The sequence below is a fragment of the Schistocerca nitens genome, chromosome 6, assembly GCF_023898315.1.
Source record: "Schistocerca nitens isolate TAMUIC-IGC-003100 chromosome 6, iqSchNite1.1, whole genome shotgun sequence".
Classification (NCBI taxonomy): Eukaryota; Metazoa; Arthropoda; class Insecta; order Orthoptera; family Acrididae; genus Schistocerca; species Schistocerca nitens.
Window position 1 is genome coordinate 126,061,050 of NC_064619.1, and position 26,763 is coordinate 126,087,812.

Sequence of the window (26,763 nt, forward strand, 5' to 3'; positions counted from 1 at the left end):
TTTCCATTCGTCTGTAAAGAATTCATGTTAGTATTTTGCAGCTGTGGCTTATTAAACTGATTGTTTGGTAATTCTCACATCTGTCAACACCTGCTTTCTTTGGGATTGGAATTATTATATTCTTCTTGAAATCTGAGGTATTTCGCCTGTTTCATACATCTTGTTCACCAGATGGTAGAGTTTTGTCAGGACTGGCTCTCCCAAGGCCGTCAGTAGTTCCAATGGAATGTTGTCTACTCCGGGGGCCTTGTTTCGACTCAGGTCTTTCAGTGCTCTGTCAAACTCTTCACGCAGTATCGTATCTCCCATTTCATCTTCATCTACATCCTCTTCCATTTCCATAATATTGTCCTCAAGTACATCGCCCTTGTATAGACCCTCTATATACTCCTTCCACCTTTCTGCTTTCCCTTCTTTGCTTAGAATTGGGTTTCCATCTGAGCTCTTGATGTTCATACAAGTGGTTCTCTTTTCTCCAAAGGTCTCTTTAATTTTCCTGTAGGCAGTATCTATCTTACCCCTAGTGAGATAAGCCTCTACATCCTTACATTTGTCCTCTAGCCATTCTTGCTTAGCCATTTTGCACTTCCTGTCGATCTCATTTTTGAGACGTTTGTATTCCTTTTTGCCTGCTTCATTTACTGCATTTTTATATTTTCTTCTTTCATCAATTAAATTCAATATTTCTTTTGTTACCGTCACAAATGACACATCTTCCTGTAGGTTTTACGTATTTCCCAGTAGCCACCATCAGCAGGGATGTTTTGTCGTCAACGAATACAGTTTTCTGCAACTGGCGATGGTACTTCTCCGAAATGACTGAATATGACGCTCCAGAGTCCACAAGAGCTTGTGCTGGTTGGCCATCCATGAGGATATCGACGTAGTTTCCTATCATTTTTGTAGTGATCTACAATGGAGGATTTTTCTCTTCGGCGGACTCACCTCCAAGGAAGGTCGCACCCTTTAGTTTTCCAGGTTGCTGTGGCCAGGTGATTGGCTGGAGCTTCTAAACGGCGATGGAGACCTTGATTGGCATGTTGGGGAGCATCCTCTCCAGTAGCTAGCTTGCGGAGTGGTGACCTACATCGTCCTGCACCAATATCTTCATGTTCATCATTGTCGTCCCAGAGTTGGCGTTGGCTAAGATTGGTCTGCTGTCTTCTGGCATGGGTGTCATCAAATATCCACCACCTTTCTCAACAATAGCACACCACAATTCCCAGCCATCCGCAGTGGAAACATACTGGTTGGTTATCCTGGGTCCTCCAGACATCAGTCTTCCTTGGTGCCCAAACAGGTTGCTCGTGCGGCATTCTACTAGGAATGTAACTTCACCTGGGTCTCGACTTTTTTACCGTTTTAAAGGGAAATGAAGGACGAGAGATTAGGTTCAATGTGTGTTTCACTTCCTCCATTATAACCTCTTGAAGCGTCTCGGTTTTTCGCTCGTCGTGCAATCCGAGTGCCTTCTGAACTTCCTCTCTCACTATCTGATGAAGAACCCTTGTGAAATCAGTTCCTTCCTCCATCACAGACACCGATACGAAATTTGGAAGCCGTTGAAACTTCTTGCATGTAATTCGTTTTTGATGCATTGTCTCGATATACTGGCACCATTTTATGAAGTCGTCTGCTGTCGAAACCTCCTTCAGGAGTAGGGCTTGATACATGTCCTCAGCAACACCCTTCATAAGATGTGCAACCTTATCTTCCTCCTTCATTCAAGGATCCACTATTTTACACAGCTCCAAGACGTCTGGAATATAGGATGCTGTTGTTTCTCCTGGACGCTGTGCCCTTCACTTTAATTTATCATCAACCTTGCACTTCTGTCATTGTGTGTTGCTGAAATACTTGTGCAGTTCTTCCTGGAATGTTTAATATTTCCCAGCTTGTGAACTTCTCCTCTTTGTTCTCACACCATTACTTGGCAGTACCCTCCAGATAGAAAAATACGTTAGCCAAACACACGGTGTCATCCCATTTGTTAAATTTGGCTATACGCTCATATACCTTCAGCCACTTGTTTGGATCTTGGCCTTCATCACCAGAGAACCCGGAAGGATGTCTCATGTGGTGGCACACAGTTGCTGTCATCGTGACGTCCTCTTCTTCTTCTGTCTCCGATAGATTGTGGTCTGCTGAATATGGCTCAAACTCGGATTTCTCGCCATGTAAACGGCAACTCTGTCATGGCTCGATGGGAGCCACTGTGTCATCGATAATGTGGGGTATCGTAAGTTCCAATACCCGGCGCCTCCACCAGAATAATGTCACATAGAGGAAGGTTTAAGCAGATGAATGACGAACACTAACTTCACTTAACAAAGGTTTATTCAGCACTTGCACATTCAAGAGCGTGGAGCGAACTGCCTCTGGCCAGAACACATACAGTATACATACAGGTATAGAACATTCCAGTACAATGATTGTTGCCATTTGTGGATACTTTTAGAATGTACTCGAAGCAAAGATAGAAACTAAACTGTTTCAGTTGAGGTGAGTTTTGAACTCACAAATCTCCATCTAGTATCATAGCCACTACACTACAGCGACAGCACTACTCGGTTTCCTCTGTGACAATATAATCATGTAACTTACAGTATACGACAACGTAAACAAATCCTAGTCCAAAATTCACACCAATGAAATGTTTTCTTTGTCCAGAAAAAATGCAAAACAATGTGAAACCTTCAATTGATAGCTTACAATAGGTATTAATTTACTTATTTATGGTGTGACTAATTATCTCTGTATTGACCGACCAAGTGCAACAGGCATGGAACACTATCCCACAAACTGACATGTGACACATGTCCAACACAATGCATGCACGTTTGCATGCTTGCATTCAGCATTCTGGCAGATACACCGATTGTTAATGTTCCAGCATTTCGCATTATCAATGGTTTATTTTGCTCTTACTTTAACCTCTGATCTTGCAACTTTAATGACTTAAATATGTTAAACAGTAGAAATTCCAGGATGGAATAATGACAATATTATGAAAAATATATATTTGCAACTCACTGTATAGTGGAGATGCTGAGTCACAGGTAGGCACAACAAAAGGATTGTCAAACAAGTAAGCTTTTGGCCAAGAAGGTCTTCGTCGGCAGTAGACACAAGCACTCATGCAAATGCAACACGTATACGCACACACGACCACAGTCACTGGCTGCCTAGGTGAGTTGGGTTTGCATGAGTGTGTGTGTCTAATTCTGATAAAGGTCTTTTTGGCTGAAAGCTTACTTGTTTGACCGGCTTTTTGTTGTGCCTACCTAAGACTCAGCATCTTTGCTATACAGTGAGTAGCTATTTATCCTTTTCATAATATTGTCATTATTCCATCCTGGATTTTCCGTTGTTTGATTTTTCCTAGCGGCTTCTCTTCCGTCCCATAACCTAGTGCAGTTTTCCTTTGTTGCAATTTTCTGCCACATTACTATACTCAGTGTCCATCCTTTTTTTCTCTTCTTTCCTGTTTTCCACATGTTGCCTTCCAAACCACAGCACAAGCTCTACTTACAAGCCACATTTGTCAACTGTCTCATCTGCACACAACAGATGGCTGCAAGACAGTTCTAATTGTTGGTGCAGCATCACATGTACCACAGTACACCTACCTGCCAGACCTTCAAATTGAGCACTCTTTCTGTGTCTCCCTCATGCGTTTGTCTATACCTTCCTTTGCCACATGAAATTGAACCTCATCTTATCAACCCCTCCCCATCCCCCACTCCTTCTACTCTCTTATTCCAGTTTACAAATACTAACTTCACCCAATTTAGTCACATCTGCCAGGTTCCAAGATGGCCGCCGAGTAAGTGACGCCAGAAACCATTTCCAGAAAGTTAAGTGATTTAGACAGGAATATAATTTAGTTTAACGCCGACAACAAATTAAATACGTGCATTAGTGTATCGTTTAGTCTTGCCATTAAAGGTTTGACTTTTCTTTGCGTATTTTTTCAGAAAACACGAAAAGATCGTAACTTCGCGAAGTCGCGCTTAGGCTTAAATTTTGTAAACGTGTTTGTTTATTGTTTCACGGTAATTTAACTAGTTTCTCGGTAACAAATAAGTAAACTACCGTAAATAGCGTATAACTTCATTGTTTTAATACAGATTTCAGAAAAACAGCGTAACTTTATATCAGAAACTTGCCTATATACATTTGTTTATAGGCCTAATTCTCGTAACGTTTTTGGAGAATCAAAGTTAAAGTACCTCGTTTAATTGTCCTTTTTTTCATTCAATCGAGTGAAATATATAATAAATAGCGTATACCTTCATTGTTTTAATACAGATCTCAGAAAAACAGCGGAATTTTAAATCAGAAACTTGCTTATATACATTTGTGAATAGGCTTAATTCTTGTAACGTCTTTTTTGATTTTCGGTAATTTAATTGATTTATTCTAGCTAAAGTATTATTTTTGACATGAGTGAGAAGTGCCTGACTTGCCGTAGAATTGTTAGTTCTGGGGTTTGGTGTGATGGATGTAGTAGTTTTTTTCACTGGGGGGATTGCAGTGGCGTGGGTGTTGGGAAAGTGGATCAGGCTCATCAGTGGTTATGTAGGATTTGCAGCAGAGATAGGAAGATAGTGGAACAGGAGGGGAAAATTGCTGCCCTTCAGGCTGAGCTAGATCAGGCTAGGGAAGATCTGGACAGGTTAAGGAGGGAGAAGGGCAAAGAGAGGTGGGAAGTGGCAACAGGTAGCAGAAGGAACAGGCCTAGAACTAAGTCTGACAGTTTTGTGGTGAATGTCAAAAATAAGTTTGACCTGTTGCTTCAGTTAGAAACTGATGAGCCTCAAGCAGAGGTAGGTGTAGACAGGACACAACAAACTTTCAATAGGAAATTGAAAAAGAATGTAGGAAAGTCATCGAAAAGGAAGAAAGTTTTGTTGTTAGGCAGTTCTCATGCCAGAGGTGTAGGCCAACTTCTGCAGGAGGAATTAGGACCAGAATACCAGGTCACAAATTTTTTCAAACCAAGTGCTAGTCTGGATCAGGTGACAGAGGATTTAGGTTCACTCTGTAAAGGATTTACCAGGGAAGACACCGTGGTTATTGTGGGAGGGCCAGGGAACAGCATCGACAGAGATCCTGGGTACAGTATAGAGTGTGACCTGGTAAAGATTGCGTCGGCATCGAGACACACCAATGTTGAATTTGTATCTGTGCTGAGACGCCATGACCGGCCTCATTTGAGCTCTTCTGTTGGGAGAGTTAATTTGGAGTTGGAACGGCTGCTTGGGTCGGGTGCGGGGGCTCATATTGGTGTGGTTCCTGTTGATTATCTCAGTAGGTGGGACTATACCAGGCACGGCCTACATCTCAACAGGAAAGGGAAGGGGAAACTGGCTGGGGTAATAGCAGGAAATTTAAGGGCGGGAGGCACTGCCATGAATGGTAAAATACCAGTGGTTACAGGTGTTGGAGCAGCACCTTTTTTAGGATAGGTAAGACAGAAAGATGTCAAGTTCTACGAGAGGTCAGGATTGAAACAAATCTTCAGTTTAGGAAAGAAATTAAACAGCACAATTCTAGCACATTGGATCACCAATCACAGCTATCAATTATAAATTTTCACCAATCACCAGAAATTTTATCTCCACCAAGTTGTATCTCAGTCCTAGGTAATTGCATTGATGAATTAAAGTCACCCAACCCAGTTGACATAATCTGCCTCTCTGAACACCGTGTGACCACTGGTATAGGAACTAGGCCTAAGCACAATGAGAAACTCAGACAGGAGAGTACTGCAAATGTTAGAATAAGGAAAGGTTCTCATAAAAGTATAATTAAAAATAATGTAAGTATATTTCATCAAAATATTGGGAGTTTAAAGAATAAAGTAGATGAGCTTCTGGTTTGTTTAGAAGATTTAGAAGCTGAGAATGAAATAGATATACTATGCCTGTCTGAGCATCACATTGTTACTGATATGGATAAGGTAAATGTAAGTGGATATAAGCTCTCTGCACATGTAATGAGAGAAAATATGGAGAAAGGAGGAGTTGCCATATATGTCAAAAGTTATCATTGTGCAAAAAGTATAGAAACAAAAAAGTTTTGTGTAGAGAAACATATAGAAGCATGTGCCTGTGAGCTTAAATTAAATAAAGGCACATTTATAATTGTAACTGTATATAGGTCCCCATCAGGAAATTTTCATCTATTTCTGAAAAATTTGGACTCCTTGTTGTGCTATCTGTCAGACAGGGGGAAGCAAATTATTATTTGTGGGGACTTCAATGTAGATTCTCTGAAAGAGGGTAATAGGAAAAATGACCTTGAAGTATTACTCGGTTCTTTCAATTTGACACCCGTTATTGATTTTCCTACTCGGGTGGTAAAGGATAGCAGCTCACTGATAGATAACTTCTTTATAGACCAAGATAAGTTTAACCAGATAAATGCTCAGCCTGTTGAGAATGGTCTTTCTGATCATGGTGCACAGCTAGTTACAATATATGACATAGCTCCATTCAGCAATACTAAACAGTCCTCCAAAGTAGTACGTCCAGTCAACGATTTAACAATTGCAAATTTCAGGGAAAGCCTACAGCAGTTAGACTGGGATGAGGTGTACCGTGAACCTGATGCCAATTTAAAATATAATTTATTTCATGACATTTTTGTAAATGCATTTGAAAACTGCTTCCCCAAGAAAATAGTTAAATATACTCGTAAGAAACCTTGTAACAAACCATGGCTTACTAAGGGTATAAAAATATCTTGTAACCGGAAAAGGGAAATGTATCTGACAGCAAGAAAGAGTAGTGACCCAGAAACTATCAAAAATTATAAAAACTACTGTGTTATATTAAGAAAAGTTATTAAAAAATCCAGGAGTATGTGTATCATGTCTGAAATCAGCAACTCTGATAATAAAATTAAAACAATTTGGAATATTATTAAAAGAGAAACAGGTCAACCAAGAGCAGAGGAAGACAGTATTACCATCAAATTGAATGAAAACTTTACGAACAAAAAGTTAGAAGTTGAAAATATTTTTAATAATCATTTTCTAAATGTTGTGGATATAGTAGGATCCAGGTGTTCATTAGAAGATGCTAGGCTGTTAATGGAAGAGGCCATACCTATGCAATTTGATACAATTGAAATCTCACCCACTTCTCCCTCTGAAATTAGGAAAATAATAAACTTGCTTAAAAGCAAGAACTCACATGGAATTGATGGCATTTACAGCAAAATACTAAAAGCTTGTTCTCAACAGATAAGTAAGATTCTCAGCCACCTGTGTAATAGCTCTCTGGAACAGGGCATTTTCCCTGATAGACTGAAAAATGCTATTGTTATACCTTTGCATAAAAAGGGGGATAGATCTGATGTCAACAATTACCGTCCAATCTCCCTTCTAACAGCTTTATCCAAAATTTTTGAGAAAGTAATGTATTCAAGAGTAGCTTCACATATCTGTAAAAATGAAGTACTAACAAAATGTCAGTTTGGTTTCCAGAAAGGTTTTTCAACAGAAAATGCCATATATGCTTTCACCAGTCAAATTTTGAATGATCTGAATAACCGAACACCACCCATTGGGATTTTTTTGTGATCTCTCAAAGGCTTTTGATTGTGTAAATCATGAAATTCTGCTAGACAAGCTCAAGTATTGTGGCATGAGTGGGACAGTGCACAAATGGTTTAATTCGTACCTAACTGGAAGAGTGCAGAAAGTTGAAATAAGTAGTTCTCATAACATGCAAAGATCAGCACATTCCTCAAACTGGGGAACTATCAAGAATGGGGTTCCACAAGGGTCAGTCTTGGGTCCTTTGTTGTTCTTATTATATATTAATGACTTGCCATTCTATATTCATGAAGAGGCAAAGTTAGTTCTCTTTGCTGATGATACAAGTATAGTAATCACACCTGACAAACAAGAATTAACTGATGAAATTGTCAATACTGTCTTTCAGAAAATTACTAAGTGGTTCCTTGTAAACGGACTCTCACTGAATTTTGATAAGACACAGTACATACAGTTCCGTACAGTGAATGGTATGACGCCATTAATAAATATAGACCTTAATCAGAAGCATATAGCTAAGGTAGAATATTGCAAATTTTTAGGTGTGTCCATTGATGAGAGATTAAATTGGAAGAAACACATTGATGATCTGCTGAAACGTTTGAGTTCAGCTACTTATGCAATAAGGGTCATTGCAAATTTTGGTGATAAACATCTTAGTAAATTAGCTTACTACGCCTATTTTCACTCATTGCTTTCATATGGCATCATATTTTGGGGTAATTCATCACTGAGGAATAAAGTATTTATTGCACAAAAGCGTGTAATCAGAATAATAGCTGGAGTCCACCCAAGATCATCCTGCAGACATTTATTTAAGGATCTAGGGATATTCACAGTAGCTTCTCAGTATATATACTCTCTTATGAAATTTGTTATTAACAACCAAACCCAATTCAAAAGTAATAGCAGTGTGCATAACTACAATACTAGGAGAAAGGATGATCTTCACTATGCAAGATTAAATCTAACTTTGGCACAGAAAGGGGTGAATTATACTGGCACTAAAGTCTTTGGTCACTTACCAAATAGTATCAAAAGTCTGACAGATAACCAACAAGTATTTAAGAAGAAATTAAAAGAATTTCTGAATGACAACTCCTTCTACTCCATAGAGGAATTTTTAGATATAAATTAAGAAAAAAACAAAAAATTATTTAAAAAAAAATTAAAAAAATAAAAAATAAAGAAAAACAAAAAAACACAATAAAATAAAGTTGTTATATTAACTTAAGTATGTTGTTAAATTAACCTAATTATGTTTTTGAGTCTGGCTTCGGCAGCCAGAGACTGTGGTCATGCGTGTGTAAGTTGCATTTGCGTGTGTGTGTGTGTGTGTGTGTGTGTGTGTCTAATTCCAATGAAGGCCTATTTGGTTGAAAGCTTACTTGTTTGACAGTTTCTTTGTTGTGCCTATCTACACCATAGCATTTCTGCTATATGGTGAGTAGCAATCTGTCATTTTCAAAATATTGTCACCACTTAAATATGTTACCTAGACAATTGTATTCCCAAAATTTCATTGCTCTGCATGAATTTTTTTGGGTTTGCAATTTCTTCCTGTCATTGCATACAAAGAAGGACAGCACAAATGATCACAGCATCTGTAGTGACTTCAGTATCTTTCTCTTTATGAATTGTCATAGTTTTGTTTGATTCATGGGAGACTGTCACATAAATGCTGAAAAACCTGAATTGCTAGGTTCAAATGGTTCAAATGGCTCTGAGCACTATGAGACTTAACTTCTGAGGTTGAATTGCTAGGCACTTGAACATAGATAACAATTATTCTGTGACAGCCTATTTACAGTGTTTCAGGAACAAGTATTAATTGAAGGCTCTAGACATGTTCTTCAGCTCCATATGTATTGCTCCCATGGGGACCATGAAGAGAAGGTCAGATCTATTACAGCACGCACAGAGGTGTTTTAGCGGTCATTCTTCCCCCACTACCCATGCTGTTTGAAGGGGAGGAAACCATCACATGTCATACTATGCCATACTGTGATTGCAGAGTAAGTATGAAGATGTAGATATGGATCTACTTTTATGTCATTTGGATTAAGGAACACACCTAGCACTTCTGTTCTTTTCAGAGTTTTATTAACGAAATACTTAAAGGTTTAGTTTTCTGTTTTGCCTATGTAGATGGCATACTGATTGCATCTAATTTGGAAGAAAATCATTTCTAGCCACACTTCTTGATAAGTACTGCATGAGGATAATTCTGAGAAGAGCTATGTCTCGTACTTAGAAAATATGTTTTTTTGCAATACATTACTGTGCTAGAAGGCACCAAACCAGACTTAGAGGAATAGCAGCTGTTATCAGGACACCTAATTCGGAAACTGTGAATCAATTGCAAGCATTTCTTAACAGACATTGACATCTACAACAAGCTCTTTTAAATCTCTGTCTGAATGAAAGTAAGGTGAATGACAAAAGGAAAATCAACTGAACTCCAGGAGCAACAGAATAATATGAAATGCAAGGAAAATTACAAAAAGAAAATCAACTGGCCTCCAGAAGCAACAGAATAGTTTGAAAAATGTAAGGAAAATCTAGTGCATGCTACACTACTAATTTTCTCAAGTCTGGTGTATGATTTTTTATTGTTTGTCAGTGCATCAAACTTCGCTACAGGAACAGCTCTATGACAGAAACAGCATGGGAGTTAGAAGTCTGTTGCCTTCTTTTCAAACAAGGTTTCCTTTCCATTGTTGTATGGTGTGCTTACTTCCAGGATGGCCCTTTGACAGAATAAGAAGTGTCAGTGACTTGTTTGGAGTAGGAGAGGTGGATGGCTGCATGGACTGATCTTACACCTGGGTCTTCGACAGGGATTTAACTCATGGTGTTGGAAGGTGTGAGGAGGAGGGGCCCAAGGATTGACAGTGGTAGTGTGTAGATTGAGTTAGTGACAGAATAATGTTTTTCTACTGAATAGTTTGATTGTGGGGAGGACATTCCTCATTTTTAGGGCATGAAAAGAGAATGTGGCATAGTTTTCCCTAAATTCTGGATGGTGCTGAGTGGTGGAGGGTGCACGCCTGTTGTGATTTTTAAGCAGATGTGTAAGGAATGCTAGGTGTAGGTTAAGGTAGGTCATTAGAGTATACCAGGATTAGGTTTAGAAGACATCTGCAAGATGTTTGCTTGTTACTGAAACTATCTAATTCATGGTGGCTAGGCTGTATGTGAGGACTCTTTGGTTGGGAGATGTTGAAGTGGAGGTATTGCTGGTGATTCTTAGTGTTTAACATAGTTGTTTTTGAACAGCTGTCAGTCATTTCCTACCAAAGTGTAACACCCATGGTTGCTTCATTTGTAGCTGACAAGCAGTCTCTACAGTCACTGTTTCAGTATGGTGAAGGTATTGCTGATGCTTTGATAGACCAACTCTTATCTCTCAATCTTGTCGAGAAACAGAGGTCATTTAGCCTGTCCCTATATACACTAACATTCTATGCACAGCTAACACTCCACACAAACCTGATGTCCAGCTAAAAGAGTCCCTCCTAAACTTTTCTGCAACATTTACAGCACTCTGCAAAGGTATAACTATAAACAAAGTATTTTCCCAGTTGAATGGCCACTCCCAACCTGTGGCTAAAAGTTAACTGGGACATCCAGTCAGTGACCATATGGCACATCTTAAGGGACTGTCTCACTACCTATGCCATTTGGCTTCTCCTCCTCAACACTTATTCCCTCAATGTCTGTGGCATCCATTTTTGGTAGACCTTCTCCATCGGTCTTCTCTCTGCCTCCCTCCTCCTTCCTCCTGTTCCCAAACTGTTTTACTGGCCTGACCCCACACTAGTATCTCATTCACCCTCATATTTTATTACTTGTCACTCCACGCATCTCAGCCGTGAAACCTTTACTTGTATCTGTATGTCTGTTAGTAAAGCATATTAACACCATTTCCCTATACTCCTCTTTTTTCTCTCATTTTCCATAAACACTCATTTGTATGTTCCTGCCCAGACACTATCTCCCACCAATCACCATCTCTCTGCTTTCTCTCCTATTCACTACCTACTGGAGAATATGCAGGGCTGGCCCTTGAGTATTCGGCCACCACACTCTTGGATATGCTCCACAGGCCATGTACAGCCCCTGCAAGTTGTTGTTAGCAGAAGAGTTGCTGAGATGTTTACTACCAAGCCTCCTGCAGCTACCACAGCATCTAGGGGTGCAAGCTGCACCAATACATGGCATGCAGATTGAGGTAAACAGTGCTCCAGTCACAGGCACCTATTCCCATTTGCGTCACAAGTACACGTGACACTGCACCTTTATTCCACCGCTAATGGGTACTTAGGTCACTGGCTGCTCAGACCTTCAATAGACAGGTTAGCTCCAGGTCCAGACCAACCACCAGCTGCCGTTGAGCCTGCAGTTTGGAGCACAACTCCTGCTGCAGCTGGTACCCGTCATAAAGTGCCATCTCATGCCATCACCAGTGTTGCAGCTGCTGGCCTACAATCAGCCTCTCCGGGAGGGCCTTCTTCCACAGCTCTTTGCCACTACCGATGATTTTGGACTTCATTATAGTAGCCTCCACTATTCGCCATTACACAAGGACATTTCTGTTGTACTTATATGCACATTTTTCCACCAAATCTGTACTGAGTTCGTTCATGATGAATAAACAAACAGTGTTACTCCAATGCATGCAAAACAATCACTACCTAGGTACACCACTTGGCCATGGTTACTATACTGTAGCTGGTGATGAGGATAATGGTTTCGTGTAGATTGCTCATTCTTCATCCCCTATATACTACAGTTGGAGACAAAGATAATGGTTTTCTTGATACAAGTGACACTTGTAGTTCGTGTGGATTCAGTTTATGTGGATTCTCAGTGTAGTGCTGCTAATGATTCACTCACTCCAGTGTGTATTCATGGTTTGCTAGCTGCTGTACCAATTCCTGGTCTCACCCATCACCCAGCCGCCTCTCCTTCACCAGACTGAGTCTGATGCCACCATGGCACGTCGCATTCGGCCTGGGCAATGCAGTCATGACTGGCTTCCTTCCTGTGGATGGCAGTGCCCAGACAGGACAAGATTGGCGATGCCACATCTTCACAAGTGTTTCAGCATTTCTTGATGTGTCTTCATTTATTTTGCCGGATCCTCGTTTTGTTCTCAATTGTTTGTATGTTTTTTCAACCACATCTTTCTTGTTTAAATACTAGTGATAGTGATGGGGTAGCACACTCATGTCTTTGCATTGTGCCAGTCTACATTTGAAGCCTACAAGTGTGTCCAGCCATGTACCAGACCAGGACTATTAATGCGTTCCTATAGAATGAGTGTGTCGTCTGTGTATCAGACAGGGACTGTTCAGTTCTTGGATTCCGTACCTGTGTTCAGTTGCTCTCTCAATTCTGGTAGGGATTCCTTTGCAAATTCATGTTTGTGTTTCTCAGCAGATGCAGCTTCTTGACAATACTCTCTCTGCTGCATAATCAAATGGTCCTTTCATGAATTGTTTCAATGTGCATTATCTTACATACTGTTCTTGGTCAGCGAATTCCTTGTGTTTTTCTGTTTCCCTGGCAGTGTGTTCTCAATCACTGGAGCTCCCGTTGTCTCTTGCCCATCAGTTCAGGGATCAGGCACCTCAGGGCCTCCTGCAGTGCTTTATTCGGCTCACTCAGTCTCCCCAGTTTTTTCTGCAGCATTTAGACAGGACATCCAGAAGTTTCTGTGTGTGGCAACCTTGACCATGTCTCGTCATGCTTGTTGCTACATTCTCATGCTGTGTGGCACTCCATACTGGTTCACAGTACTCTACACCAGACACTCCTATGATACTGTCCCATCTCTTGCTCATGACGCCATCAGAGACCAATCCTTTCATCATTGGCCCTGTTGTGGCTAATCCTCTTGTAGCCTGTTGCAGCTGGCGCCCCAGTATTTGCCAGCCCTGTTGATGCTCGCTCACTTGCTCACCCTCTTGCCTCTTGTGGCCGGTTCACCAATTGCCAGTTCTGTCGATGCTGATCCTAGCGACACAGTTTCCAGCAGTTATCACCTCCTAATCCACCACCACCTCCTCCGTAGCTGTGCGCCCAACCATCCATTCCTGCTGGCACTCCAATCCCGTAGTATGTTCTTCTGGTCCTGGGTTGTGCCTTCCTCGACTCTTCACTGCCAGGTTATTCCCCTGTATGGACACTGCATGCTACTTTAATTGGGATCCAATGTTGTGTAGACTGACTGATTTTCTTGTTGTCTTGTTCCAGTTTACTCTCATGACTGCCTGGTGCCTCCTCCCCTGGGTACTGCACTTCTCTGCGATAGTTACACCATCTCATGCAAGGGGTGAGGGGTGTAGCATGTACATGCCTGAGTTCTTACATATCCAGACACCACACTCGTGGATATGGTTCATGGGCAACTTATAGCCCTGCAAGTTGTCGTCAACAGAAAAGTAGCTGAGTTATTTAGTGCCAAGCCTCCTGCAGCCCCACAGTATCTGGGGGCACAAGCTGTGCCAATACATGGCCTGCAGGTCACAGTTGTTATAAATTATAAAGTCTGAACAACACAGTTTTAGTTGTGAACGATATATATACACTCCTGGAAATGGAAAAAAGAACACATTGACACCGGTGTGTCAGACCCACCATACTTGCTCCGGACACTGCGAGAGGGCTGTACAAGCAATGATCACACGCACGGCACAGCGGACACACCAGGAACCGCGGTGTTGGCCGTCGAATGGCGCTAGCTGCGCAGCATTTGTGCACCGCCGCCGTCAGTGTCAGCCAGTTTGCCGTGGCATACGGAGCTCCATCGCAGTCTTTAACACTGGTAGCATGCCGCGACAGCGTGGACGTGAACCGTATGTGCAGTTGACGGACTTTGAGCGAGGGCGTATAGTGGGCATGCGGGAGGCCGGGTGGACGTACCGCCGAATTGCTCAACACGTGGGGCGTGAGGTCTCCACAGTACATCAATGTTGTCGCCAGTGGTCGGCGGAAGGTGCACGTGCCCGTCGACCTGGGACCGGACCGCAGCGACGCACGGATGCACGCCAAGACCGTAGGATCCTACGCAGTGCCGTAGGGGACCGCACCGCCACTTCCCAGCAAATTAGGGACACTGTTGCTCCTGGGGTATCGGCGAGGACCATTCGCAACCGTCTCCATGAAGCTGGGCTACGGTCCCGCACACCGTTAGGCCGTCTTCCGCTCACGCCCCAACATCGTGCAGCCCGCCTCCAGTGGTGTCGCGACAGGCGTGAATGGAGGGACGAATGGAGACGTGTCGTCTTCAGCGATGAGAGTCGCTTCTGCCTTGGTGCCAATGATGGTCGTATGCGTGTTTGGCGCCGTGCAGGTGAGCGCCACAATCAGGACTGCATACGACCGAGGCACACAGGGCCAACACCCGGCATCATGGTGTGGGGAGCGATCTCATACACTGGCCGTACACCACTGGTGATCGTCGAGGGGACACTGAATAGTGCACGGTACATCCAAACCGTCATCGAACCCATCGTTGTACCATTCCTAGACCGGCAAGGGAACTTGCTGTTCCAACAGGACAATGCACGTCCGCATGTATCCCGTGCCACCCAACGTGCTCTAGAAGGTGTAAGTCAACTACCCTGGCCAGCAAGATCTCCGGATCTGTCCCCCATTGAGCATGTTTGGGACTGGATGAAGCGTCGTCTCACGCGGTCTGCACGTCCAGCACGAACGCTGGTCCAACTGAGGCGCCAGGTGGAAATGGCATGGGAAGCCGTTCCACAGGACTACATCCAGCATCTCTACGATCGTCTCCATGGGAGAATAGCAGCCTGCATTGCTGCGAAATGTGGATATACACTGTACTAGTGCCGACATTGTGCATGCTCTGTTGCCTGTGTCTATGTGCCTGTGGTTCTGTCAGTGTGATCATGTGATGTATCTGACCCCAGGAATGTGTCAATAAAGTTTCCCCTTCCTGGGACAATGAATTCACGGTGTTCTTATTTCAATTTCCAGGAGTGTATATTTTTTTCACTTTGCTTCATAACTTGAATGAACTTCAAAGACATTATATAGAAACAAGAATATTTTGGAAAATATCAAGGAAGAATACTTTACAGTGAATGCTAAAACATTTTTCCTTTTGTCACAACACTGCTTCAAAAAGGAAAATAAAAAATCAGTCAAATAAACAACCAACGAGTTACTACTTGACTTCGTGCACACCAATCTCTGCACACAGCAAATTAAAGTCAACTTGCTCAATTGGCTTTGTCAGGAGATCAGCCAACTGAGTCTTTCCATCAAATGTTCCTACATAATTTCACCATTCAGGAATCTTTCATGAGCATAAAAGTGTCAGACCTGAATATGTTTTGATTGATGAAGATAGTCACAGTTTTTTGCTAATTTTAATGCACTTGCGTTGTTAATATGAAGTGTTGGAGGTTGTCCCAGCATTTCAACCAATTCATTTAATAAATGAAATAACCAAATTAATTCTTTGGCTCCTTCACTTGCTGAAATAATTTCTGCTTCAGTTGTAGATGTAGCCACAACATTCTGCAGCTGACTTGTCCATGATATTACCCCACCAGAGTACTTTGCTACAATGCTGATTGTTCAACATCTTGTCTGCTTGTTGCCAGTGAAATCAGCATCACTGCAAATTCACAAATTTTCTTCCCTATCATAGATAGTGCCATAATTAAATGTGCCTTTCAGACACTGGAATTTGCATTTCACTTGATTCCAGTCCTCAGTGGTTGGTTTTTATATAGCTCAAGCAACTTTATTCACTGCATAAGTTACATCTGGATGAGATGCTATTGAGAAATGCATAAGATATCCAGTTGCCTCGCGATAGGGGACAAAGGACAAAACTGATTCATTTTGATCATTTTCTTCATATCCAATGGGGTGTTGAAGTCATGTTGGATTCTGGCATTCAAAATCTTTGCAACATTTGTTTCATGTATTTTTCTTGACTTAGCGTAATCACTCAATCTTCATTTTGCTTTATTTTTATGCTGAGAAAATTGTCAAAGGTCACCATTGTTATATCAAAGTCACATTGTAAAGTGTACAGAAAAGCTGTAATTTCATTTTTCTCATTGCCTACAATTAGACCCTTATCAACATAAATTGCTACATAAACTGTATTTCTGTTGCATTTACGATAAAGCAAACAAGGATCTGCAGCACTGTTTTTAAAACCTACTTTATTCATGACTCCCATAAAATGTTTGTTCCAGCAGCATGGTGCTTGTCTGAGTCCATAAAGTCTCCGTTTCAAGAGACACACTTGATGTGTATATTTTTGAAGCCTTTCGGTTGTTCCAAATACTCTTCATCTTGAAGTATTCCATTCAAAAAGGCTGTCTTCAAATCAAATTGTATTCATTGAAGCAACTACCACTAGCAAAACTTGAATTGTGTCATAACGTGCAACAGGACTAAATGCATCTTCATAATCAATTCCTTCTTGCTGAATATACCCTTTAGCAACTAATTGGGCTTTGAAATGAGTGCTTCCATCAGCTGTTGTACTCTTTTATGTAGAACCCAGTGATATGGCAATAGTTTGGTATTCGTGAGATGTTCAACTAATACCCATATTTTGTTTCTCTTTGGTGCTTCCATTTCTTCATTAATAGCCTGCATTCGTTTTTCCTTTTCATTTGACTGCAATATTTCAGTAAAACAGTTTGGATCTTTATGTCCACAACACTAACTTTTGTTAGCATCAAGAAAGAACTTGCCACTTTCTATACAAGCTGGTTTTCTTTGTTGTTTTCTACTCTCCAATTTACCTTCACCATAAAATTAAGGTGCTTTGGCTTTCTGGAATTCTGTTGATTCTATTTTATTGTCATCTGATACTTGACTTCTTCCAGAACCAAGTGCATTAAATTTTTCTTCAGGTGTTTTGGCTTTCTGGAATTCTGTTGATTCTATATTATTGTCGTCTGATACTTGACTTCCTCCAGAACCAAGTGCATTAAATTTTTCTTCACTTTGACTTCCTCTGGAAGCAGAATGCCAAGGAATATCAAATTTGATATGGTACTTAAATTACAAATTTTACATCATGACTCAAGACCGCTTTCTTTTTTGAAGGCATCCAGACTCTAAATCCATCTTTGTCATTAACATACCCAACACGTTGACCCAAAACAGTTTTATCATCAAAATTTGAATGAAAATGTTGGTTTACGTGAACCTAGAAACCTGTACAAAAAATTCTGAGGTGTTGAAGTTTACCTACTAGTCAGTTGTACCACACCTCATAAGGAAATTAGTCTGCAACTGGATACCTTCCAATACAATTTAAAATATAAACTGCTGTATTGCAACCTTCTGGCCACAATCGTCCTGATAGTTTGCTCACATTCAGCATTGAACTTGCAGCTTCAACAGTTGTTCTCTTTTCACGTTCGGCCAAATCATTTTGTTTAGGAGTATAGGGTGCAGGAATCAGTAAGTCTCTTCCCTTATCTATGAGCAATTCCTTACCTGTGTTGTTATTAAATTCCTTACTCCATCTCACATCTGAACTGTTTAACAGCATGGTGGTGGTGCTTGTTGGGATGTTTAAGGGGGTCTAAACAGTGAAGGTCATCAGTCCCCCAGTTTAACAGCATGACCTTTGGATGGAGCTTCATTAAAAAAATTGTTTAAGCACTTCATACACTTCATTTTTGTGCTTCAAAAAGAAAGTTCAACGAAATTTACTGAAATCACCTGCAAAACGTACATAATATCCAGCACCTCTAAATTACTCTGTACTCATTGGTCCATTGACACATGCATGGATTAATTTTCCAGTAACTGTGGAGTGATTTGCTCATTGTCTTAATGGTAGTCATTGCATCTTTCCTAATGGACAACCATCACAAAGTTCATCCTTACAGCCTTCTACACTGATGTTAAGTTTCTTGAAGATTTTTTTGACTTCTTGTTTATTCTGGTGACTGAATCTTTCATGGTACATTTGTAATGTTTCAGAAGATGTCACTAAGTTCACTTGATTACCTTTTTCTGGCCTAACAGCATGCTTATTCAACACATACAGACCATTTTCCACTTAGCCTGTCATGACGATGTTGCTGCTGGCTTTTCCCCAGTCCTAACACTTTTCCTGTCACATGCAGCTGCTCTGGCTGAGAACAAATGAGCATTTTCATGGGGGACATGTAAAACATTTTCCATTCTAGCACTGTACCATCTATTATTTCATCTTATTTTGATGCAGACTATTCCTTGACCAAAAGCATGCATATTAGTAACTTGCTTTCCTAATGAAACCATCCAGGAATATCAAATTCACTGTACAAAACAAAGTATTGTTTAGTCAGAGTGATATGCTTCAAAGCACTGCTATCACAATACCATTTATTTACGTCAATACAATTTCTACTAGATGAATCCATGGCGCATGAAGTAAATACAGAGTTACCACTCGCCTTCTCTTCTTGCAGTATGCTATTGTAGTCAGTATGTCCAGTGGACACTCTGTTGCCCAGTGACTTAGTTGTTTACATTTATTGCACAGAAATTTTTGTTTTATTTGCTCTTTAGACATCTTCTTCTTCTGTTTGTTAGAAATGATAAATGCAGTAATGTCCATTGCATTTTGTTCACACAATTCAGTGGTACAAAGTTTTTCAATTTGTAAGTCCAAACTCTGACTTTCCACTGGTATTCACCCATTTAATATTCTTCTAGATGACATGTTCTCTTCGCGTTTCATTAAGACATCATTTAGACCTGCAAATAACTTCTCAGGTTAGCCACATGTGTGCTAATATCTTCGGCTTTGTTGTGTTTGACCCGAAAAAAGTTTTCAGTTAACAAGTTCAAAAGTTGTATGCTGCTACATTCAAATCGGGCACATAGTTTACCCATATTTCTTTATCATTTTTCCACATCAACATAAGTTCAGCAACTGGTTTGCTTAGCGCACTTGCTATTAGACTTGCTACTTTCAAGTTATTCTTTTGCCATTCTGCATATGCTGCCTTCTGTTCAGTAGTAGGATCCTGAGGCAACACAACAGGTTCGCAAATCAGATAACAATGTCTTCGAGTTCCTCTGAACAGAGCGCCATAGACGTGCCATTTCCATTTTGCCCAATCATCAGGCCCTCCAGATTTATCTATATTCATGCTATAATCTCCACAATCTTGTGCCAGCACACATTGATTGAATCAATTTTTATGCCAAGAAAGCTGTATTTTGTTCTTTTCACATTGTTCTGTGTTCATAACCTGTTGTAAATTATAAAGTCTGCAACACAGTTTTAGTTACAGATGGTATAGTTTTTCAGGATAGAGCTTTAAATCAGTACTTGAACGATCTTCAATACAGTAAATGCTAAAACATTTTCCCTGTTATCACAACATTAGTACTGTAGTCACAATCACCTCTTCACCTCTGCGTGACACCGTGCCTGTATTCCTCTGGTGATGGGTACTTAGGTTACCACTCAGTCCCCAAATTGCCAGTTTCTGTGGCTGCTACCCTTCAGACAGTGTCATCGTGAACTTTCACTAGAATCACAGCCACTGTCCATGTATCAGCCACTCCAGAAGGCCCAGCTTCCATAGCTCATCACCACTACTGACGATCGTGGGCTTCGTCATAATGGCATCTGCTATGCATCATTACAGAAGGCCATTTCAGTTGTACTCATGTGCAGAACTTTGTCCTCCAAAACTGTACTGAGTTAATTTTGAATAAACAGACAGTTGTTACTTCAATGCATGTGTTTAAATCACACACTTGACACACCACTTGGCCAAGGCTTACTATACCCATTCTATGCTTGTATCATCTTCCCATTACCCCTCCAAGTCAAGATCACTTTTTAACCCTATCAGCTGGCATGATTTGGCAGTAGTTAAGTGTGTGTGTTTGTTTAGCTCTGAAGGATGGCTTTGTGCAAAAATTAAGTTGTTTTATTTATTTTTTCTCTTTGCTTCTTCTATTTGCTAAGTAGTGATTTAACTTCTGTAACATATTATACCTCATCTTGGATTTCCCAACAAAGGAAAATTAGTTTATAACAGTCTAATGCTAGTTATCAATGGTTTGTAACAGCTTCTTCACTTTGTTCATATATGTATTGACTTATTTCACATCCTTGAAACCTCTTCTCCATGTTGAGATCTACAAAACACAGAGAATGAATTAATGTTGTGATTTCTTGCTTGCATTTAGCATTATTTATTTGCCTAATAAAGACTTTCTGTTCTTATTTACTAGCTGAGATCCAGAAGCTCCAAAGTGAGAAGAACATAAATAATGGGCTGCCATATACTGATTTCCAAAAAACTGAAATTGAACAGGTAAGTATTTATGTTAAGAAGCAAAACGGGAGTAAAAGGATAAAATGAGTTAAACAATATTTTGATCTCAAAAATTCAGTTTAGACTGTGCCAAAAGATAGTACTCTAGAACGTAGACTATGAAACAAAAGTCCATATACAAATGAATGTAAATATATATCTAAAAACAAAGATGATGTGACTTACCGAACGAAAGCGCTGGCAGGTCGATAGACACACAAATAAACACAAACACACACACAAAATTCAAGCTTTCGCAACAAACTGTTGCCTCATCAGGAAAGAGGGAAGGAGAGGGAAAGACGAAAGGATGTGGGTTTTAAGGGAGAGGGTAAGGAGTCATTCCAATCCCGGGAGCGGAAAGGCTTACCTTAGGGGGAAAAAAGGACAGGTATACACTCGCACACACACACATATCCATCCACACATATACAGACACGTGTGGATGGATGTGTGTGTGTGTGCGAGTGTATACCTGTCCTTTTTTCCCCCTAGGGTAAGTCTTTCTGCTCCCGGGATTGGAATGACTCCTTACCCTCTCCCTTAAAACCCACATCCTTTCGTCTTTCCCTCTCCTTCCCTCTTTCCTGATGAGGCAACAGTTTGTTGTGAAAGCTTGAATTTTGTGTGTGTGTTTGTGTTTATTTGTGTGTCTATCGACCTGCCAGCACTTTTGTTCGGTAAGTCACATCATCTTTGTTTTTAGATATATTTTTCCCATGTTGAATGTAAATATATTTTGATATAAACTAATACACTTTTGCTGTCACACAAGATGTTGATGGTGATAATAACAACAGTAAAAATATTTTATTCACGACCAAATGATTCACTCCATATGTACAAAACATCAGTTCCTGATGCACAACAAATTCTGCTGAATATGTAATTGATTAACATCTGGTAAGATTACTCATAAACATTTTGCGGTTATTTACATATGTTTTTAAAACACTTCTCGTTGTGCATGTAACTTATATTCACCTAATGTGTAAAAGTGCTTTTGTAGAAGGAATTTGTTAAGCTGATATATAAGCTTCCCTGTGGTGATAGTCATAAGTATAGGAGGCAGTTTATTGGCTGATTTTAATCCTGCATGTTGTGAACCTTTTTTGTAGAATACTATTATGTGGCTGCTAAAGTAAAATTTTTCTTTGTGACATTGTGTGGAATTTTGATTTTATTCATCTCGTGACGTACATTTGCAATCCATTTGGTTTGTGTACAGGAGACATGTTAAAAATTTATAATACAATTATAATGGTTTTTACACTAATAAATAATAGGACTAAAATAAATAAGAACACTATAATGATATTTTTTGGGATATGTAAAACAATTTATCCCTCTCAAATTTGCAGTGACCTGCTTGAATTCATCCACTGAGTAATAACAATTCAGTGCCTGATATAGCTTTCTTTAAGTGGACTTAAATTCATCTGCATTAACTTGTTCTCTCTTAATTTATTATAAATTTTCATCCCAATGTATTGTTGCCCCTGGGCATACAGTTTGAGGCCGTTGGTGGTAAACATAAAATTTTCTTTGTTTCTTGTATCATGTGAATGAACAAAAAAAGATGGCAGAGTTCATGTTTTTAAAAATTTTCCCATTTCATTGTAGCAGGCTGTTACAGCAACTGGTTTAAAAGTGTTTCAGAAGAAAAACTTGAGACTGATTTTGTTCAGCAATAATGTTTTTAATTTTGCTAAATAATGGGTGACATGGTTCTTTATGATTTACAGTGCACATATTTTTGAATATTTTTTTTTTTTTAGTACTTTTAAAATCTGCACTATATTTATCGAGATACCCTCAAGAAACACCACCTTACGTAATAATGGATTCAAAGTAGATTTATATACTAATTTTCATGTGTCCATGTCAGTTGCAGTAGATAATATTTGCACTGCAAGTGCAAAGCTACTCAAGTTGTTTGCTGGGTACACAACTTGTGCCTGCTAGCTCAAATTTTTAACCAGAGTTAATCCTAAGGATTTGACTGAGGCAACTTCTTCTATATCTTGGTTGTTGTAAATAATCTTAATTGCTCACAGTTTGAGTGTCTGGTTTTGAATTGCATCATGCAAGGTACTGGGGATACCAATCACAGACTTAGGAATTTTTTTCCAAGTCCTGATTTTCAACTAAGGCAGAACTATCATTTGCGAACAGAACTGATGGGGAGCTGATATATAATTGTATGCCAGTTACATAGAAGAGAAATAGGACTGGGCCTATTATGGAGTCTTGTGGAAGTCACTGAGATTTTTTTTTCAGTCACATTTAAATAGATGCTAACTCTTTGATTTCTATTTGATAAGTAGGATTTGAGCCACTGCCTTTAATTCTGTACTTTTCAAAAATGGTTCAAATGGCTCTGAGCACTATGGGACTTAACATCTGTGGTCATCAGTCCCCTAGAACTTAGAACTACTTAAACCTAACTAACCTAAGGACATCACACACACCCATGCCCGAGGCAGGATTCGAACCTGCGACCGTAGCAGTCGCGCGGTTCCGGACTGCGCGCCTAGAACCGCGAGACCACCGCGGCCGGCCTCTGTACTTTTCAAGTTTGTAAATAAGCAATGCATGTTTTACAGAAAATAATGCTGCCACATTATTGCTCTTCTCTAATGATGTACTTATTTTCTCAATGAAACTGTTCACGGCATCTGTGGTATTTTTCCATTATGTTGTGTTGCTTTATTAACTTTGGTGGGTATGCCATCCCAATGTGCAGAGTTTTTGTTTTTTAATGCTAGGATTTCATTTTCTACAACCTTCATAGAAACTTTTGTAAGGTGTTTGGCCAAAAGGATTTACTTTGTTGTGATAATCTGTTACATTTACAGCAGACTTTGCTACATTTATAAAGAATTCATTAAAGCACACTCATATTTGAGTCAGACTTACAATAGTGTTTCCTTCAATATTAATTTTTGAAATTTCTTGGTTACAGGCTTTAACGCCTAACTCAGATGGAATGACTGGCCACACTACCTTTGTCTTATTTTTATGGTTTAAAATTTGCCACTTATTGGCCAATTGTTTTGCTGCCTTAACAATTCTTTTAAATATAATTTACAGGATATAACAAGTTGAATGAAATCAGCGTCTTTATTATATTTTAACTCTCTGCAAAGTTGCCTTTTCCTTTCACTGGAATTTTTATGCTTTGAGGGATCCACTGTAATCTATTTGTAACTTTGCTGCTGCAGAGTCTAGGTGAAAATGTTTCATAAAGACACCAAGAAAACTATTTAGGATTTTTAAAAATTTTTCTTCACTTGACTTACAATGATCAAAAGACTATTTTTTCTCTTTTAGCTTATTACTAAATATTAATGAGTTTTCTTTGCTAAAGGTTTTCACATTTCTGCCTGTGGCAGCTCAATGAACAATGCATAATTATATGAAATACCTAAATGTAGACAAAATTTACACACATCTTTATTCCTTGGTAGTTTCAAAGAAAATCAGTTTGAATGAATATTTCTTTACCAAGTCAGTGAATCTTGAAGTATAAGTACTATCACATGTGTGTGATATCAATATTTAGGTCAGCAGCTATTAGAATTTTTTTCTCTACAGAGGTCTTCTAGCATAAACTTAGATAGCAACAGTTCTGTTGTTAACCTCCCTGGGATTCTGTATATTGAAACTACTATAAAATTTACTGGTAAGTACACTATTTCTACACAACAGCTGTAAAACAGACATTATTCATTTAAATAAGTAAAACAATTTCTGGTTTCATAATTTTTATCACTATGCAGAAACATACACCAACCTCCACCTAACTTGCTTTCTCTGCAAAAGCTGCTTCCTAACCCGAAATTCCCAATTTTGTTTAAAATTTTGTGGTTTCATAATTTTTATCACTATGCAGAAACATACACCAACCTTCACCTAACTTGTTTTCTCTGCAAAAGCTGCTTCCTAACCCGAAATTCCCAATTTTGTTTAAAATTTCTGGTTTCATAATTTTTATCACTATGCAGAAACATACACCAACCTTCACCTAACTTGTTTTCTCTGCAAAAGCTGCTTCCTAACCCGAAATTCCCAATTTTGTTTAAAATTTTAATTGTGTTCTCAATAAAACAATGCTCATTTAAACAAACAGCTCTAATATTTGCACATTCTGACAGAATGATTTCCAATTTGTCTATTTTGGAGCTTGTTTGAAGTGTCAGTGTTTAAACCAATTATGTTCCAGTACATAACATTTCTACTTTGACTATTACTTATACGCTGCAGCACATTTATTGCCAGATAATGGTTTGGTTCTGTCTTTCTTATTTCTACAGAAGTTTTTTCACCCCATCACTGCTTACCAGCCCTTATTTTCTATAGCTTGGCGAGATCAGTGGACATATTGCTTAATTTTTTAAGCCTAACCTATTAAGATGTTGACCATCTTTGGAAAGACACTTTGCACTTAGATATTTGTTGGGATCAATGAAAATGACTCCTAGTTTATTGCATTGTTCTTTAATATTGCCATTTATTCACTGCACGTAGCTATCACTCACCAATATCCTTTACACAGTGCCACTGATTATTATTCTGGGACTTATGTAGAGGCTTCTGGACATTTGGATAAGGTTCCTTGTGTATTTTACAATTTCTTCTTCACTGTTGCTTTGAAGGGAATTTATTTGCACTTGGATAAAAACAACTTTTGGGTTCCTGTTATGCTTATCTGTTACACTCCCTCTTGAATTTAAGATGTTGTTTAAATGTTCATGCACCTGATGCATCCTGATGCCTGGTCAGACATCAAATGTCGATTTTGGTGACATGTTTGTTAACAATGAGTAATCTATGATAAAAAATTGATTTTCTGTCTTACTGTGATGCTTCTTTTTGTCTTTCGTGTATGTTATACTGGTCCACTTATATTTGTTTAGTTCTTCCATATCTTCAATTTCTTTTTCTTCCGTAATGGTAACTGGATTGTTTTGTGATTGATCAATTATATCACTCTACGCATTTGCTGATGTACATCTATTTACCATCAGAGTTTTTTCACAAAGAAGTTTTCACATTCTGATGCAATATTTTCCTGCTTTATCAGCATCACTTCTTTTTTCAGAGCATCAGTGTTACCTTGAAGAACACAAATAATTTCACCTTTAGAACTTAACGTGCATGTTAATCGCATATTATGCCACTTATACAGTTGAGGCATGTCCACTGAATATTGTCATTTATAAATTTCAGACACATTTTTGCATACTTAAAATATAACCAAAAGTTGAACTTGATGCACTGAATTCCTTTGACTACATATTTTTCACATTTCCTGCATGAGAAACCATTTCATTTCAACTAACTGTGGATCATTGTATCACTGCATAATCTTCCTGGTGCCATTCTGCCTACATACCATGCCATGTCCTTTCAAAGGGACCATCCCAGCATTTGCCTTGAGAGATTTAGGGAAATCATGGAAAATATAACTCTGCATGGGTGAACATGGATTTGAACCATCACGCTCCAGAGTGCAAGTCCAGTGCGTTAACAACTCCATCACCTTGCTAGGTACAAGGTTCTGGGAACAGCCCACAGCATTATTCCTTGTATTTAGCTCCACAGATTCATATAGCACTTTTTTGAAGAATTCCTAGCTTATAGAGATTTGCTTTGGTTGTTGCCCCCAAATTTCTGTTCCACAGTTCAGGTGTGAGGAAAATAAAGTGTGGTGTGCTGTCTTTAGAACTACAGTATCTTTGGAAAACTTGCTATCATTAACTGCAAATATATGCTTAGATAAATTATATGCTAAAGAGCCATCATCCACATCCCATTTCAGACTGCTTTGAATGGTTAAACCAAGGAATT

The 26,763-nt window shown here is 39.4% G+C and overlaps 1 protein-coding gene across 1 annotated transcript in view; it reads left to right on the forward strand.

Moving 5' to 3' along the window:
• The window catches only part of LOC126263257 (uncharacterized), a 197,708-nt gene that overhangs the window by 163,592 nt on the left and 7,353 nt on the right, over positions 1-26,763 (forward strand). Inside the window, exon 6 of the mRNA XM_049960342.1 lies at positions 20,828-20,910. Within this exon, the coding sequence (XP_049816299.1) occupies positions 20,828-20,910 (83 nt within the window). The remainder of the gene's footprint in view (positions 1-20,827; positions 20,911-26,763) is intronic.